Source organism: Meriones unguiculatus, chromosome 1, assembly GCF_030254825.1.
Source record: "Meriones unguiculatus strain TT.TT164.6M chromosome 1, Bangor_MerUng_6.1, whole genome shotgun sequence".
Lineage (NCBI taxonomy): Eukaryota > Metazoa > Chordata > Mammalia > Rodentia > Muridae > Meriones > Meriones unguiculatus.
Window position 1 is genome coordinate 67417532 of NC_083349.1, and position 18868 is coordinate 67436399.

The following is an 18868-nucleotide window of genomic DNA, read 5'->3' on the forward strand; positions in this document are numbered from 1 at the left end:
CACTATAAAAATATTATGCATGAAGAGATCTTTATTTTGCTCACTGCTCTGTCCCCAGCACCAGAAAAGTAGCTGGTGCTTCCACGGAAGTCAACCTCAGGGAGTAAAGAAAACTGAGTAGACTATTAGAAAGTGTTGGAGGTGGTCAACTTGGGCTGTCAAGAGAGGAAGGCTCTTTCAGGATTGTCCACTCAAGGTTTTCAGGCCTTTTGACTAAGGTCAAGGGCAGGGTCATGGGCTCATACAAGACATTAATTCTCACTTTGCTCTTTACTAACTCTACAATCCAGGCAAACGGGTTTATTGCTGTTCTACTGACATACCTCCTCCCCCATTTCTTGGGTCTCTCTTCAGTGAAGCCAACTGAGCTGGGGGGACACAACCTACAGAGTGCATACGTACCCCATGCCCTACTTTCTCCACCATGAAACGACCAATATCAAAGCAGACGTTTGCATTTTAATGAAAATTTAGGTCAGGGTATTACTGCTCCCAGGAAAGACTTCTTTCAAAAACTTTATCTCAAATTGTTGACTGCAGTGTTCATATCACTCTGACTACTCTTTCTACATGGAGACTTCTCCCTGTTTTTTCCAGCAGGATTTCCTCCCACCCTTCTACCCCACACATTGGGTGTTGACCTTAGGACTGTGCATGCCAGGCAAGTACTCTACCATTGAACTGTTTACCCGCTTCAAAACAGTCCACTTTGAGATAGACTCTCACCAAGTTGCACAGGAATGGTCTTGAACTCACTCTGTACTTCAGGGTGGCCTTGAACTTGCTATCTTTTTGTCTCAGCCTCTAGAGTAGCTGAGGTGACAGTCCTGTGCCACCAGGCCCAGCTCCTTACTCCTTGATTCCATTTGTATATTCCATGACTGGTATATGTGTATGTGTGTGTATGTTGGGGGAGTTCTTTGTCTTCATGATACTGCTTAGAAGATTTGCTTCCATGATTAAACATACACAGAACTCCCAGCGCAACACTAAACACAGAACCACTCATTACGTGGTGGCCATAGCAGTCATATCTTCTTCTCGTTAATAAAACCACAGTTGGATCACAATAATTACAAACAGAAAATATTATCTGTAATGTGACAGCACTTTTATTACATGTTTATCATTTGCTAGAAGCTTCACATTTATTATCTCGGATGAGGTGATTTTGCAATCAGTTACTTCATACATTTTATTTCCCAACCAGACAGGCTGTCCATGCCAGATTAGTATAGTGCTCATAACAAGGATTCAAGAACTATTTATGATTATGTGTAGCTCTGAGATTTAGGGACTTGAATTATGTCAGAGCATAAGCTGGTTTGAAAAACCGGATCAGTTTGTCTGCAAGTTTTGTTTAAAAGCATGAGTTGCTTACGATAGAGTTTGAAGAAGGGAGCTGGTACAGGCTTGCCTTCCACTCACTCAAAACACCTACTGTGTGTTAAGCTGTGCTACAGGTAATTAGTATAATTCTCTAAAGCTAGGAAATTCAGGGGTCTGGAGTCAAAAACCAGTGGTGAAACATGTGGGTAGCATGTGTGAGGTCCAGGATCCAATCCTCCGCACTCTCCTCTCAGATACATAAACGAACAAAGAGGGAAATTATGGCATTAACTTGACAGTATTTCTGGCATGTTTATAAACTATACTTCTGCAGTTTCGTTCTCCCAGGAGATGGGCTTATTTGTTGGAATCTAGGTGTTTAGAGGACATAGAGAACATGCAGCATGATAGAGAGTGAGGTTCTGAAGTCAGAAAACCTAGGCCTGAATCCCAGCTCTGCTGTTTGCTCTGAGGCCCTGGGATCGTTGCAGAAGTAACAACAAGGCTCGTGCCTCCGTTTCTTCACCTATAGTTAAAACCACTAGTGCCTCGCTTTAACGCTCACTGGGAACACGAAGTTGAGCACACGGAACATTCAGTACTGGCATGCTCTATTCTGTTAGAGGTGGACACTGCACCTCAGGGCCTGGTGCATTTGAAGTAGTTGCTCTGTCAACACCCCCAGCCCAGGACTGGTGTGGTTTTTGTTGTTTTTGTTTTGCTTTTTGGTTTTTTGAGACAGGGCTTCTCTGTGTCGCCTTGGCTGTCCCGAACACAAGCTGGTCTTGAACTCACAGAGATCTGCCTGCTTCTGCCTCCCCAAGTGCTGGGTTTATAGGCATGTGCCACCATGCCCAGCTGACTGGCATGTTTTAAAAACACAAAACGTGGGCTAGAGAGATGGTTCAGCCACTAAGAGTGCTTCAAGAGAACCCAGGTTCATTTCCTAGCTTCCATCTGGCCACTAACAACTGCCTTTGACTCCAGTTCCAAGAGGATCTGAAACCTTCCTCTGGCTTCTGGCGGCACCAGGCATGGCTGTGGTTCACAGACATTCATGCCGCCCGAACACCCGTACCCATAAAACAAATCTTAAAAAGAAACCCAGAATGTCAGCTATCCTTCCACTACTCACTTATATTTACTACAAAGCACAAGGACAGGGAACTAAGAGAATGCAAACAAAACTATTTTTTTGTGTGTATGGGGGGGGCATGGAAGAGCAGAATACACACATACTCCAGATACAGTTTATGTCTGACATCAGAATAGAAGCTCTCCACAAATGGAATCACTTGATCTTACCCATCAAGCAGGCATTATCTTAAGGTTGAGGGTACCAGGGCTCAGAAAGGGAACTATCTTGGATGAGTTTACAGAATAGAAAAGTTTTGGCCAGATTCGTTCCTGTCTGCATCCCTTTCATCTCATAGAGAAAGAGCTGAGTCTCCTCATGTGAGTTTTGTATTTAATCGCATCTCTGAGACCCATGCACACAGCATAGATTCTATAGCGCCACAGCGCTCAAACTGAGGCCCTAACTATGTGAGACCCACTGGGGTGATTCGGTCTACAGCCTCACAGTTAAAAATCTCTAATGCAGTGTATTTGAGGCAGAGCCTAGGAATCGGTACTTTAGGAAACGCGAAGAGTGGTTCCGTTGCAGATGGTGTCTGGTCACATCCCATAAACACAGTCCAGACAGACCAGCAGGTAAAGGCACCGTCAGGAAAGCCTGAAGACCCAGGGTCGATCCCTGGGTTACACGTAGAAGGAGAGAATTACCTCCTGAAAGTTGTCCGCTGACCTCCACATGCGTGTCACGACATGGGCACACTCATACACAAAAAAACAACAAATAAGAATGCAACGGTTGGGGCTGGCGAGGTGGTTCACTTTCACATATGTGTTGAAGATTAACAGCTGACAAGTTATGACCATAAGACGAAAAGATGTCTGCACAACTGTGTATTTTGTGTTGACACAACAATTACATCATTTGCATTCACTTGCCAGCTACTCTGTATATAAACTGATGACTTTTTCATTTTTCTTTTTCTTAAAGGGAAGTGAGATCGTTACATGTTTCCTAAATAAAACTTGCAAAGTGGGTTGCTTTGAGGACTCAGTCAGACACCAAATCCTACCTAAAATCCTCATCTGATTCCTGTCTCTTCCTTGGCTTCAACCTTAGCTGGGGCCTCAGCTGCAGCAGCGGTGGCAGCGATGGCGAGAACAGGGGCAGCAATGATGGCAGTTGCTACAGTGGTAGCAGCCACAAACACTGACGGACATCCTTGAGCCTTTCCACTAGTGGGAAGGTGTACTCAGACCCCACAGACAAAGCCAGGACCCACCCATACCCACTGATGATAAAATCTGGGGTGTGGCACTCAGACCAAGGTCTGCAGACAAAACATGGGCAACCTTGTGGAGAGACCCCACACACACTGAAGGAATTGAAAATGCTATTTTCTCTCTAATGTCAAGCACTCTGTTGTCAAACACCTGCTGGGTGATCAACCCAAAGGAGAAGGGGGGGCATTCATGCCTTTTATAATGAGGTTGTGCTGACTTCCACTCTATCTGCAGCCTTATCATCTTCAAGCCACCACGATGTCAAATTGCCTCTGGAGTGGTGGGGCTCAAAGCCTGGAAGAAGGAGATCTCCTTGGTCTCCTCCAGTCCACTGTCCCCACGTGGCAAAATGACTTCACACGAGGCTTAGCCTTAGCCCCAGAGGCCCTTTGTTGGCCAGCACCAAACCCGTGATCTCAGTGAGGTCCTCGCTGGTGAACACAAGCCCACATGCCCTGCAGATGAGGCAGCTCTGGAGTCAGCTCGCATTCCAGATGCCCTGGAACGGCCTTGCCAGTCAGCACCACAGCCACCCTTCCAAGAACATGCAGGTCTGTTGGGTTTGCTTGGAGCTGCCTGCATTGTCTGTCCCCACAAAGAAACATTTTAGACAATCCTCAGAGGTTGGATAGTCTTACACAAGTCCTTGGGTGTCTAAGTCATCCTATTGTCCCTGGGCATCTTAGTGGAGGGTGGACCAGGGCTTGCCACGCAAGCTTTAAAGATGACGTCACTCTGATGAGAACGCCTGGTGAGAGAAGGCCTGCAGTGTATCCGGTATATGACCCCTGTGAAAGAGTTGTTTGACCCAAAGGAATCTCAACTCACAGGTTGAGATATTGTTTTAAACAACAGTGATGTTTATTCAAAGTGTTTACTGCATGATATATATGTATATATATACATATGAAAAAGAAAAAGTCATATATATATATGTTTATATACAGAGAAGCTGACAAGTAAATGCAAATATGATTATCCTAAATATATATTTCAGACAGTTAACACTAAACCAAGGGCCTTCAGCTGAAGCACATCATCCTCACTTGTTCCCTCCACACTACTCTCCCCTTGAGGACCAGAGGACTCGAAGAGCCCATGGGTGGCAGAGAAGTCCCCACTTAGGGCCTCCCACCTTTCTTCTGTTCTAAATACATTTTTGTATGAGAAAATTTTGCCAAAAAGAGGAGGGTTGTGGCCCGGCACAGGGTAGACCGGATGATCCTTAAACTGAGTACATGTGAGTTTGTATGTGCTGTCTATGAGTACATCTCATTGGCTGCTTCTTATTCGTAGTGATTGCTTGCTTGCTTGCTTGCTTGCTTGCTTGGTCGTGGTGATTTTAAGCCACCAATTAGAAAAGGAATACTTAAAAAAAGAAAAACAAAAAAAGAGGACCTTGAGAGTGATGGCTCAGTAAACCTCAAGGATTTATCAAGCCTGATTACTTGAACAGTTGTCTGTCAGATATTAGCTAAGGTAATTCATCTAAAATAAACCACATAGGTCACATAGTGCTAATAAAATGTGCTGATGAATCCTTGAGTATTTTGCCCTGATTATGTCTCCTTGGGGAATGAAAAACTCATTAGCATGAACTCCTTGGCTGTCCTTACTTCCTTGCTCCTCAGTTACTTTCCAGACAGGTTTGGCATAGAGGGGTGATCAGGATGTATGCAGTATGATCAAGTTGCAAGTGAATGGCTTTCACCCCACTGATTGCACACATGACATTGCACAGTATGGGAAGGTGGCTATGAGTCATTAAGTTTACCTTTCTGTCTGAGTACTTTAAAAGGAAAAGCTGGACGCCAGGGCTATGGAGTGCGCTCTCTAGACATGCTCAGCACCTCATATTTAAGTGCAGCTCTTATTTCCAACCCAGGGGGAAAGCCTCAAAGCTTCAAAGTGGTTAAATTGGAAACAGCAGGGGTGTGTGTGTGTGTGTGTGTGTGTGTGTGTGTGTGTGTGTGCGTGCCTGCGTGAGTGTGTCCATGAGGGTGTGTTTAGAGAGTGCGGATTTCTTTCTGAAGCAGTAAGGAGCAGAACAGGTTGTTTAGGAAAAGCTGCTTGAATTAGGTAATTGACTTAAAATGCATCTTCCTGTAATAGAACCTTATAATTTTATAGTGCTTTGAAAAGTTCAAAGTATTTTCACATTTATATATTTCATCTGAACTTCATAACAAGCCTATAAAGCAGTCGGTGCAAGTATTTCAAGCCACCTCCACTACTTGGCTCACCTGAGGCCCAGGATATTAAGAAACTTGGTTGAGGTCACATAACCAGTTGGTGTCACAAAACCAGAACACCAAGATTTGGAAACTTAGGCCTGTGTTTTCTTGGCAGAAAGTGTCTCTGTCACAGCTTGATCTGCCCAGAGCTCATGTGGAGGTTTGTGGCTACAATTTAATTGGAGAATACAAATCAGGCATGCTTAAAACGCTCTGTAGAAAGGAGGCTGTGTCTCTTAGATCATGACTGTGTCAGGAAAGCCGGGCAGACTCAGTTCTTTCAGACAATGCAAATTAAAACACAAACAAAAACACTCTGTGATCAGTTCCAGGGCATTTGAGGGGCAATTCATTCACTAAATTGTGCATTCATTTTTTAAAATATCTATTAAGTACCTTTGTATAAGATACTGTGCTGTGCATTTTGGGAAGATACAAAAAAAAGTATTTAATTTGGAGGCTTTTGGGGGTTGTGTATGCTTTGAATTACACAGATAATCACTGTTTTATTCATTGTTCACTACCAACTCATAGATGAAAAGACATCCAGGCAGAAAAGAAGTATAAACAAAAAACAGATGATGAAAGAAACTGGGAAACTAGTTTCCTTCAATCATTTCCTGGTAAGAGGTTCCTTTTTTTTTCTTTTCTTTTTTTTTTTTTTTTTAAATCGATGTAATAGAAACTCTCGTGTTAGGTACACAGAACACCAGAGTTGCTATGTCGTCTAACATAAAGTATATTACAACACTAATACTTGCTTGAAACACAGAAACAGGAGACTGGGCTTAGACTGAGGCCAGGCTCTCCACCGGGCGTACCGGTTCAAGATTGGGTAGTCCTCTGCCCAAGGCCTTCAGTGTCCCCAGAGCTTCTCCAAAGACCAGAAATAATACATTTACGTTATGCTTCCCTTTTCCTTATGGCAGGCATGTTTGAGGAGTCAGAGAAAAGCAAAGGAACCATTGCGTGCAAGGAAACAACTAATGGAGGGTTCTATAAGATAAACAAGAGTTTGCTATTTAATAGGAGCTTTCGGGTCTCCTGTCATTGACTTATTTATTTATTTCTTTTTAACATTCCTCTTGATAAATTTTTTCACTTTTTGTACAAACATGTTAAAACCTGGAGACATAATTTGTGTTAACACTATGTTATAAGCACTAGTTGACACATTTCTTTAGGGTGTCCTAGGTATGCACAGACAGTGTCCTTGAGTGTAACTACTTTGTTTTTGCTGACAGACCTGCTAAGTCCTCAAAGTGAAGGCGTGAAACAGCGTGCTTACGTGAATTATTTGTTTGTCTTGCTTATGTGAAGAACGGGCCCTCCGCACTGAATCCAGCTCTGTTCCCAACTCTGCCCCTATTTTGCTTCTCTGGATTTCCATGCTTCCCACTTCTGAAAACAAAAGTTGAGCTCTAAAATCTGTTCCAACTCGCTGGATGATGCTCCAGCTTTTAAATAAAGGTCAACAGGGTGGAGTGGGGTTCACCTCTAAGCCCAGCTCCCTTACATGTGGAGGCAGGAGGACAACCTAGGAAGAGTCCAGGCTAAGTACCACTTTCAGTGACAATGTGCCCGTCTAGCGAGTGTGAGGTCCTAGACTCAGTGCTCAGCCCAGGAAAGAAGCTATTGATGATGACTCAGATCTCACAGAAACACAAAGAACAAGCAGACACTGACGTGTATGATGGCGTTCCATCAACGGGATCCATAAAGGAAGGCTCTGCTTCAGGAAAAGTGGGCAGAGGTGGGCGTACAATTCTAGTTCAGCTGATCTTGCTTATTCCCTTTACCGAATGATTGTTCGACATGCAAAAATAATTCCAGGATAGCAAATAAATTCTAGTTCCATTGAAAAATGAAAATGAAAATGGGTAGTAACCCTTCCCTCCGGCCGTGGGGTCAAACCCAGGTTCTGTGCTCGCTATTCAAATGCTCTGCCACCAGCCACATCCCAAGCTCCCAAGCTTTGTTTCAGCCACACTTTAAGGAAAAGCAATTTGAAGTGGGACTCACTTGCATTATAAACAACACAAATGTAAGTACACCCTACAGCTGCCTTTCTATGGAACCGGGAATGGCTCTGTTAGCATTCTCGTAGTAGAAATTTCAACCCAACTTCCACATTTTATGAAACGGAGACCTCAGACCAAGTGCTGTTATTTGTTCAATATCATATAAGGTTTTTAGCAAAAGCTGTGGAAAGAAAAACCAATGGCAGAATATTTTCATATTTGTATCTATTCTTATTTGGAGACCATGCCTCTACTCTCAATATAATAAAAAGTATAATAGATACTCAGTGCATAAATGAAGGAATTTTAAAAACAAAATTTGAGGCTATGAAATAGGCTCCTGATGGACACATTTTAATAATCTCAATAGCTGATTCACAAGCACTTAAAATAAGCTAAACTACTTAATTTTCTTAATTTTGCTGATTTTTGAATTTTCACTCAATAAAATAATATACCCTTCTATCATTTTCAAAAATTATTTTAATATATTTTATTCTATGTGTAATAGACATAGAATAAAACACAGAAGTATACATAACATAGAAGTATACATTGAAATTTGTCAATAATATATTTTCTAGACTGACTGCCAGTATCAAAAAGTGTATTAAAACTGGTTATAGTGGTGCACACCTATAATCATAGTGCTTAGAAAGCAGAGACAGGCAGATTTTTTGTGAGTTCAAGTCCAGCCTGGTCTACATAGCCAGTTCCAGGCCAGCCAAGACTACAAGGTAAGATGCTAAGGAAATATATAAACAACCCCCCCCAATTATATATATTATATATGAATATAATATATTCTATATATTAGAAGTTTCAGGTATATTTACAGGTATTAGCATGCACATGAGGTTTACATTATTATTCCTTCCATACTTGTAGTAAATACTAAATAGCCTCTCTTCAGTGGTTATTTAGGACAGTGGTTGGAAATTAAATATTAGCACAAGTTGCTGATCCGTTTCAAAGCACACAGTGGCAATTAACCCCAATATTAGAAGTAGAGAGGGCTCTTTAAAATTGGTGCTTCTAGCATTTCTCATTGACTCACTCTTGCTGTTCCCTTCACCCGGTTAATTTTAACCTTGACCTCCCACAGCTGTACTGCTTTGCTCAGTCTAAAAAAAAAAAAAGATTTCCTGATTCCACTTTTTTTTTTTTTTCTGCATTTGATGAAGCAACAGCGGAGAGGAAAACCAAACCCATTCCTTTAAGAAAGATTCCGCCTCCTCTCTTCTAAGCAAGCGCCTCGCGGCAGGCAACGGTGGAGTCTCCAAGTCACACACTTTACTACTCAGCTTCGGGAGAAGCCGCCGCCGCCGCTGCCGCCGCTGCTCCGCGGCTGCAGTGAGCTCCCGTGCAGCACTGCAGAATCCACACCTAGCCGGGGAAGACAGACACACGTCAGCTCCCCTGCACGCAGAGAAGCCGCGGATCGCTGGCAGGTAAGCACAGCTCTCACCCATCTCGTGCAGGAAGCGTGGGAAAGGGAATGGTCGTGGAATGCACTCCTCTTCAGCCATGCTTAAAACGCTCTGAATTTGCCGTCCTTTGGAGGTGTTGGGGTCTGCAGCTGTGTGGCACACGTCCTGTGTAGCGGAGACACAGCGATGTGTGCTCCTACACTACTTCTTTTGCTTTGCATAAAAAGGCTAACCTTGATTCATGCAAAGCATTCTTCTTTTTCTTTTTAAATGCAGAAAATACAGCCACTCCCAATCTCTCTCTCTCAAACACTGCAGATATTTTTAAATGGCAAATAAAATGACGGACTGAGCGCTTCCTAAATAACGTTTTCTCCTTAAGGCTTAGCAAGGCTTCCCCCACGATTGTTGAGGAGTATTTAGAAATAATAAGGCATGGTCAATATTTTTTTAAGCAAATGGGAGATCGTGGCAGACTAAAAATTTCTACAGCTTTAGTCCAGTGGCGAGAAGAGGATAAATGAATTGCAGTGTGTGCCAAGAACGCTATTCATTTGCCACACTTCATATGTGGGAAGAGGAAACTACATTTTAATTAGCACATTTTTAGGGAAAGGGGATGAAGATGAGGGGGCTGGCGAGAAGTATTTGAGGGGGAAGAGAGCCTGCAGATGAGGAAGGAAATGAAATGGCCTGTCGCCAGAGCCTTGGAAAGGACGGGAGATAAGGGTGGGGAATGAAGTTTGCCGTGTGTGTTAGGGTGGGGTTAACCCTAGGGACCATGAATCACTAGAATGGCGCTGGGAGGAGTGTGCTTGAGGGTGAATCGTGCAGTGGAGAGCATGTGAGCGGGAGGAGTGTTCAAGTCGTGGGTGGCGGAGGAGTGCGTGTGCCTGGAGGTCTATTTCGAGAATAGGTTGGGGTGAGTATCTCGTCTGGGAGGCGGGGGTGGGCAGCCCAGTGTCACCTGTGGAGGGATCCCCAGCTCTGCAAAGGAGGGCTGCAAAGTTTGCCTGGCCTCCGGACTAATTTTGATGGCTGCTGGCGAAGCCTAGACTTTTCATCTCTCAAGAGGTCAGCTCTCAGAAGGTTTAAGAGGCAAGCGGCCAAAGTAGGAGTGCAGAGTTTGGGCTGGTCCAAATGCATAAATAAGGGCCCTTGCCCTCACTCTGTGGAAGTGAGTGGAGGCAGGAGGCTCCCCCAAACGCAAATGTGAGGAAAATCCAGGCCCCTCCTGTGGGACCCGCGCCGAGAGGCCGAACGCTGTGGCCTCTCCCCCAAACAGCCTACCTAGCAGCCTCTGTGGGCCGCAGAGGCTCAGTCAGAAGCTGCGGGTTCAGACTCATTGGGTGGGGGAAGCTCGTTCGGACCCGGGGAGGCAGATATTTCCGAGGCGTCACCCGCCCACTTTCAATCGGGCTTCTGTCGGGGTCGTTTCCCTCTCCGGCAGCAGATCGGAGCCGCACGGAGGGAGGAAGACGCTGCAGAGGCGCCAGGCAGCCGCCCTGCACTAGGCCCTCCGCCCGCGGAGCACGTAGGCCCCCACGGCCGCAGCTGGACTGATACTGAGCTTGGAGCTCAGAGGGGGGCCTCGAGGGGCGGGGCCAGAGATCGCCAGGGGCGCCAGGGGCGGGGCCTGGAAGTGCGAGAGCCTGTCGGGGGCGTGGCCTATTGGAAGCGGAGCCCGAGCGTGGTCGGGTGAGAAGGGCGGAGTCAGAGGCACGCTCCTAGGCTACAGGAGCCCAGCCCGTACGGGGCGGAGAGAAGGGCGCTGGGGCGTGGCCTATGGGAGGCGCGGCCGGGGATCTTGGGCCTTTTGGAGCGGGGCCTTGAAACTGGGGTGCCAGGAGGGTCAAGCCTGTGAGGGCGGAACCAAGGGTTTGGGGCGTGGCCTGTGGTGGGCGGGACCAGGGCACTCCGACCTGTGGGGCGGAGCCTTTGGGGCGCCAAGGGGCCGGGCCTGTAGGGGGCGGAGTCACGGGCCCCGTGGAGGCGGGGCCCAGGGGGGCGGGGCAGAGGACGTTCGTGGGTAGTTCGGCTCGTCCCGCCAGAGCGCGAGGCGCCTGCCGGTAACGGTCGCCCGGGCGCGGGGCGGGAGGGCGAGGAGAGGGCTTTAAATGCTCGGTCTCGAGGCAGCGAGAGCTAGACGCGCCGGCGACCAGGTGTCGCCGCTTCCTGCCGCCGGGGGCTCGGCGTCCGGGTCCCGCCTCCACGCCCCCTCCCTTCCCGGCCCTCTGCTCGGGGGCCGAGCGGCGCTCCGGAGGCGGCTGCGGCGGAGCGGCGGCCGCGGCTGCCCGGCGGTGGCGGAGGAGGGGGCCCGAGGCCGGCCGCGCGGCGAGGTAATCCTGCGGGGGGCGGAGGGCCGGGGGTCCGCCGCGCTCCCCACACGGGGGCTTGTTGGCGCCGGCCGCGCGGCCTCAGGTGAACCGTGCCTGGGCTGGGGACGGCGCGCGGAGCGGGCGGAGCGGGGCCGGGGCCGAGCAGGAGCGGCCGGGGCGCGGGGCCGCGGGGGGCGGCCGCTCTCCAGGGCATCCCCCGGCTCCCCACCGCGAGGACGTGGGCTTGTAAAATCCTGTTCAGCCCCGAGCCCTGCTCACCGCGAAGGTGCGCGCGGGGCCGGTGGGAGGTTCCCGCGCTTGGAGGAGGTGGGAGAAGACGGCGTTGATTTGTTGGTTTTTGTGTTTTTTTTTTTTTTTTTTAACTCCTGGCTTAAGAAAACTTCAGTCACCAGTTGAAATTGTTCAGTCACTTTATATAATCACTGTGACCCTCCTCAGCACGCGCGCGCGCGCGCGCGCACACACACACACACACACACACACACACACACACAGTATAACCGTACAAGCATATATGTTACGTTATTCTTTACGGGGTGACAGCGGAGTTGGCAGCCAAGTTTGGTTTGCTGTGTTTTGGGGCACTTCCAACCTCTTTGGAGGTATGTAATAGCTGAGGCCAGGCCACTATTAAACCAGGCCTCTATTAAAATGACAAGAATGGCCTCAGGTGAACTTTTCTGTTGCAGAGATTTAATTGCAAGTAGATGCCCGTTTAAAGTGGGAGCGTAAGGAAAACCACTAAATATCCTTGGCACTTGTGCTCTTGGAATTGACTTTGCTAGAGTGGTGTGGGATTTAACTCAGCCAAGAGGCTTTGAGTGTGGATTAGGAGCAAGGCTCGGGAAGGAATTGATAAGACTCTGGGGCTTGGGATGAGCCGCATACACATGTGTGAGTTCTCTACGGCGAATTATGAAAATTTTAGAGTTAGTAAATGAAATGCTTGCCTTTCTTGGGAGGGACTCCATCTTCAGCGTGCTGAAAATGTACTGATTTGGGTTTAGGAGAATTCTAGTAAGAATACAGTGTAATGTGTTTTTTTTAAAATGAAGTTACCTGCCCAGCAGAATGCCTGTGTGTTTACGGCAGGCCTGACTCATTGGCGGGGTCGTTTCTTTTAGACACTTGTAGAAGATTTTATAGCTAAGTCTCCTTTGCGTTGTGCTTACTTGCAGGGTGACTTTTTTTTTTCTTTAAATTTATCTAATTAACTTTACTGAGGACAAATTGGGGGAGGGCACTTTTTTACAATTCTTCCACCTCTTTAAAAATAGAATTCAGTCTTTGCTAACTTAAAGTTGACCCAGGAGTGCCAGCATGCTGGTAATAGTTGGCTTTAAAGGAAAACCCAGGAATTATCTATTTAGGAGGTTAAACAAAATTTAAGGAGTTCTTTAGATACTTGGTTATGATCTTTTAATACAGTGCAGCTTTTTGCATGTGTGATATCAGGAAATGTTTGGTAAAGTTTTAGGATATGACATAGATGATCACATGACCCCTGGAAATATTTATTTTGCATGATTTTCAGAATGTAAAATTTAGTCAGCGATTAAGGATGAATGAGAAGTTTTGTTGTACACTTTACTCTTTCTTACCGTTTTATCAATAATATTTTTCTGAAGTGAATGTGAGTTTTGCTCAGTGATGTGCAGTGGTTTTTATAACTTGCTTCACGATTATGATTGCTATAGCAGACGCTAATTTTAAATTAGGAGCTACTCAAAGCTATGCTTACAGCTATTATAAATAGCTGACTGGTCCATTTTTGATAACTTGATGCAATGTAAAGTTAGGGGAAAATAAAAGAATTAGCACATTAAGTGAAGGAAGCGTAGTCTGAAAGATGTGCACGAGTTGCCTGAATTACTATTTAGTGCTAGTTCACATTCTTTTGGAAAAATTAGCCATGTCGAATTTAAATAGGAAAACTTAACATGTCTAAACAGAGGTGCTGTCTTTCTTTTTAAACAGGAGCTTATGTGAAATTACTCAAGTCCATCTTGACAGTTGCTGAACAGTCACAGATTAAATCACATAACTGAGATTTAAAATGAGTGCTTTCATACTTTATTTCATGTCTCTTAAGTTAATGTGCTATCATCTGAACTCAGGGGCCATGCCAAGTATTTAGAGTTGCAATTATTAGGAGATCTTTGGGTTGTGTCATTGGTTTAATTCTTTTGGCTGAAAGCCAAGACAGTTTCAGATTTATTGTAATGGTTGCCTGTATTAAATCTTCTCTGAAATACATTAGAATACTCAGGCTGGGTATGGCTATGGTTTGGAAGGAAAAGGGTTATCATCTGTTAGCTGCACATAGAATAGTCCTCAGTTATTTGCATCTTTGCTTTTCAGAATTTTAGTGGCTGCTGGTCAAATACAGTTTAAAAATATTAAGTGGAAAATTCCAGAAATAGACAATTCATAAGCTTTAAGAAACTTTATAACAGTATGTTTTCTTAGTTATTGTATTCCTGTTGTGTCTAACTTATAAGTAAAACATTAAAAAAAACAGAATACATATATCAGTGATTCTAGACTTTTACTGGGGTCTTGGACCACTTTTAGAAGATATAACTTCTGTAAGTATTTTTTTATAAAGATGGTGAATTATAGGGGTCTTTGTGTTTGTATGTGTGTGTTTACTTGGGATTCTATTATTTTCAGGTAAAATTAATGTGTTTGCCTGGTTTTCATTCAGTAAATGTGTACTGAGCACCAACTATTAAAAAGTATTAAGCAAGAAAAAATTTGCAGTCTATTTCATTTATTTCATGTGTTTTAATAATAATGTTGTTTTTCATAGCTGGACAAGTCTCAAAGTTCAAGATTTAATTAGTTGCACAGCTGAAAACATATTTGAATGTTATAAAAAAAAAAGAACAACTATTTAACTTACCCTAAGGCCTTGGCTTTCACAGTTGTCTGACAGTCCCAAATGATCATAATCAACAAAACGTATAAAATGGAGAGAAATGTAATCTTTCTGAGACAGTCTTACGCCTCAGATCCAGGGTGTAGCTCAGGGTGACATTCTTGAACGCCTGGTACTCCTGCCTCTCTCTGGGGTGCTGGCATTAGAGGTGCACACCACTACACCCAGCTTTCTGTGGTGCTGGGGCTCATGTCCCAGGGCTTGTGCCTGTCAGACAAGAGCTCCCCCAACTGAGTCATGTCGCTAGCGCTAATCTTTGACTTTAAAAAGACGGTATTTGAAAGTTTGCATCTTGAAAGGGTAGCATAGATTAGTATTAACTGTGCTAAAATGTGAATAGGTTTAGCGTATATACAGAGGCTAGGTCTAAATTGAGCCATTCAAAAGGACTCATATCATTACCTTATACTTTTACATGTCTTTCAAAGTTGGCTTTAGTTAAAGCTTAGCTGGAAGTGTGAAGACTTCCTGATAGAAGATGAACTTTGAAAGCTGGTAGTGAAGATACTGGTTGTAGCTAGGAAGCACACTGGCTGACATTTAGGAGTGTTACTTTCTCAGACAAGGCGATAGCATGGCTGTTGGATTATAAAGTTCATGAGGGGGCAGTGGACATATCTGATATTTCTCACAACCAGCTGAAGGTAAAAATATATTTGAGAAATGTAATAATGTCCTTAAAACCAGTGACTCAAGTGGGTGCATATATGTATATGTTGACAGTTTATTTTACTTTTGTATGTATGTGTGTGCGCGCATGCTTGTGCATACATGCTCAGAGGGTTTGGGTGCCAGCGCACCTGTAAGCATGTGGAGATCAGAGATCAGTCTTGGATACCATTTCTCGGGAGCCACCCACCTTGTTTGCTTGTTTTGAGTCAAGTCTTACTGTGTAGCCCTGGCTAGAACTTCCTATGGAAATCAGACTGACCACAAAATCAGGGATTGCGCTCCTTTGTGCTGACGTTAAAGAGACGTCCTGGACTGGTTTTGTGACGCTCTCTCACTGGGACTTGAGGCTCGCCTGTTGGGTAAGATGGCTGGCCAGCAAGCCCCAGGCACCCACCCATCTTGCAGCACCTTGCCAGTGCTGGGATTACAGGCACACTGCACCATTCTTGGCTTTTCCCTTTTTAGTTTATTTTTTTATTTTTAAAAATTATACAGACTTATTTATTTGTATGTAATTGTGTGGTCATGTTTGTGCTGTGGAGTACAATGTGGAGCTCAGAGGAAAACTTGGGTTGGTAATTTTCTTCAACCATGTAGGTTCCAGGGATCAACCTCAGGTTGCCAGGCCTGAAGGCCTTTCCCTTAGGAGCTTACTGAATCATCTTGCTGGCCCAGAACCTGGTTTTTTTACGTGGGTGCTAAGGCTCAAACTCAGGTTCTTATACTTTGGCAAACACTTTACTGAGTGATCTCCTTGGCCCCTGTAAAATAATTTTAATGCTCTCATTATGCATTAAGGCAAGCATTGAATTACAAACAGAACGTGACTCTCAGTAATATGCATGAGCTAGTTATTTTATTGTTTTAGCCAACCCCTTTAAATTGATCTTGTGATAGAGGCCCTCAGCATGAAGTACTGACCTTAGATGGAAATGGAAAGGGCCACTAGAAGCGAGTCAGCTTATTCAACGACCCTCTCAGAGATCACACTTTGCCCGATTACCTGCTATTAAGTTGGAACTCCGAAAATATATAAAACAGTGAGGTTGGGGAAGTTCTCGAGAGCTTGGGGGTTTGGGTTGTGTAATTTGTCGCCATCACCGTGAGTTTTGGTGAGTTCTCCACAGTGCTCACACTCTGAGCACGGAAAGCACTTCTTTCTTCCTCTTGCATACAGTATCTATATGTATGGAATGACACATACAAGTGCAGTATTGGTGTGTGTGTCCTCGGCTTTTGTTCTGGTGGATGACTGGAGAAGATAGTGTACCTGGTGTGCCGAAAGAGATATTAGGGCTCCCCACCACATGGAACTTTGGAACACTATTTTCTTTCTTTTTTTTTTTTTTGGAACACTATTTTCAATCCTCTAGAAAAGAGACCGGTAACTGTCGGCTGCAAGGCTTGTTGCTTTTCACTTTCTAACAAGCTTCTGCAGGATCAGTCTTGTCATAGAGGAAGAGGCTGGGAAGAGGCCATGGTGAAACCTTGAGCTGTGATTGGGCTTGGTGATTGAGACTTAATTGCTGCTCAGCAGTCTGGGACAGATTGGTGGTGGAAAGGTTAAAGAGAGTGGCCATGCTGTCAGTACCTGGCTTTTCTACCACACGCTCTCTTTTTCGTAAGCATTATAACATTGTGTGGCCCCTACTTTGCCTTTTGCTTATGACTTTTGTCGTCAGACAGTAATCTCTCTCCTCGGGAAAGGTGACTTTTTTTTTAGGTCAATTCCTGTGTGACTGATGAAAATTAGCCGTCAGCTGGAGGTTAAACTGATTTTCTTCCATTGTAGCTTCCACAGTCTACTTGCTTTTTAAATCTCACAGAAAGATCTCTGAAAACAGAAGTGTGACAACTTCATGCATCACCTAATAGTTGGGAACCATTTGTGTGTGTGTATACCCTCATGGGTTCACACATGTTCATATGCACATACATGAATATGCGCATGGCAGCTGGAGATCAACTTTAAATGTCATTCCTCAGGAACTATCTACCTTGCTTGTTCATTTGGAGTTAATAACTGGGTTTTGCCGAGTAGGCTAGGCCGGCTGGCCTTTGAGCCCCAAATATCCTCCATTTTCAAGGGAAAGGATTACAAGTGTGCACCTCCCCCTCAAGGGTGCTTTTTCTGTGGGTACCAGGGATTGAACTCAGCCTTCATGCTGTGTGGCAACTCTGCCTACTGAGCCATTTTCCTAGCCCCAGGAGCCATTCTTTTTTTTAATGGTCATTAGATTTATTTTTATTACTTAATGTATATGAGTGACACATCTGTGCACCACATACATGCCTGGCTCCCAGGAGGCGATGACCTTCCTTTTGGTTGCTGGGAATTAAACCCAGGTACTTTAACAATAAGTGCTCTGAACCACCAAGCCAGCTTTCCAGCGCCCAGCCATTTTTTATTAAAGTACATATCAGCAGTGGATGAGAAATTTTCATTGCTTTAAACATGTTTTGTTTTTACAAAACTAGATCTGCAGTGGTTTTGTATCAAAATGTTTGATCTATTTAAGTGGATAACAAAGCTTATTTTCTTTCTTTTAAAAAAGATTTATTTCTTTTATGTGTATTCGTGTTTTGCCTGCATGTATGTCCTTGTGAGGGTGTCAGATCCCCTGGAACTGGAATTAGAGACGGTTATGAGCTGCCAGGCAGGTGCTGGGAACTGGTTCTGGGTCCTCTGGAAGAGCAGCTAGTGCTCTTAACCACTGAGCCATCTCCAACCCCCAAAGCTTATTTTCAGTTAATATTGAAATTGGTGTATTCTTTGTCTTAATGAATGTTGATAGTGATAAGATCATAGTTCTCTAAATACTCTGAAAACATTAGTTGCCCTAATGAAAAATGCACCATGGACAAAGACCTAGTCACCACCAGGTGAATACTGTCACCGTTATCACCAAATGACATAGGGGTGGGATGTTTTATGCCTGAATAAGAAAATTGTTCTTTCCCGGGTGATGCTGGTGGTGCTGAGGCAAGTGGGTCTCTGTAAATTCAAGGCCAGCCTGGTCTACAGAGTGGGTTCCAGGACAGGCAAGGCTACACAGAGAAAACAACCCTGTCTTGAAAAACAAAACAAAGAATTAAAAAGGAAAGGAAAAGAAAATTGTTCTTGCTTGCCATGAGTAAACACACTGAGAAACTGATTACGTGGTAGTCAGTTGAGTTACTGCCTGTATGTTGCATTTGATGTATATAATCTCGATTTCTCTGGGCCCTTTTATAAGGCAAGGACTCAAAATCCAGGCTTTGCACACGTGATAGGAAAGCATGCTTGAGCTATTTTAAAGTTTCTGCTTTGAGCCATACTTTGATGAACACGTTACTGGAGGAATTTGATTATCAGTTAAGTGCTTTGAAGAAAGAATCCCTGCTTTGTGTCTATCACACCTGAATGTCACAGCATATGCCTCCTGGAGCTTGTTTAATTTGGCCCCAAAGAAGAGTGCTATCTACTGAATGGCCACATCAAACTGAGCAGCATCTAAGTTTTCCTTGCAGGACTCAGGCAGTTTCTGGAGAAACCAGGCTTTAC

The 18868-nt window shown here is 44.7% G+C and overlaps 2 protein-coding genes across 5 annotated transcripts in view; one reads left to right on the forward strand and one right to left on the reverse strand.

The window, feature by feature from the left end:
* Positions 1–9161: 9161 nt before the first annotated feature.
* Add3 (adducin 3) overlaps positions 9162–18868 on the forward strand; it is a 109232-nt gene continuing 99525 nt past the window's right edge. Inside the window, exon 1 of one of the 4 annotated variants that reach the window (XM_021652189.2) lies at positions 9162–9393. The gene's annotated coding sequence lies outside the window, so the exon portion shown is untranslated. Of the gene's footprint in view, positions 9394–10184; positions 10295–11447; positions 11712–18868 lie in introns of those variants that run through there. The other 3 variants (XM_021652194.2, XM_021652191.2, XM_021652190.2) reach the window with 3 other exon arrangements.
* On the reverse strand, positions 9243–14663 carry LOC132652221 (basic proline-rich protein-like). The gene is made up of 6 exons (XM_060376947.1): positions 14617–14663; positions 11800–12007; positions 11126–11717; positions 10773–11008; positions 9411–9537; positions 9243–9328 (listed from the first exon to the last, which is right to left on the reverse strand). The coding sequence occupies exons 1-6, from the start codon at positions 14661–14663 to the stop codon at positions 9243–9245; spliced, it is 1296 nt and encodes a 431-aa protein (XP_060232930.1).

Coding starts and splice junctions, on each gene's coding strand:
- LOC132652221 (XM_060376947.1), bottom strand. CDS start 14,663: ATGATCATTTGGGACTGTCAGACAACTGTGAAAGCCAAGGCCTTAGG. Junction 12,008..14,616: donor GTGAAAGCCAAGGCCTTAGG/GTAAGTTAAATA, acceptor ACCTCCTCCAAG/CGCGGGAACCTCCCACCGGC. Junction 11,009..11,125: donor AGCGCCCTTCTCTCCGCCCC/GTACGGGCTGGG, acceptor TCGCACTTCCAG/GCCCCGCCCCTGGCGCCCCT.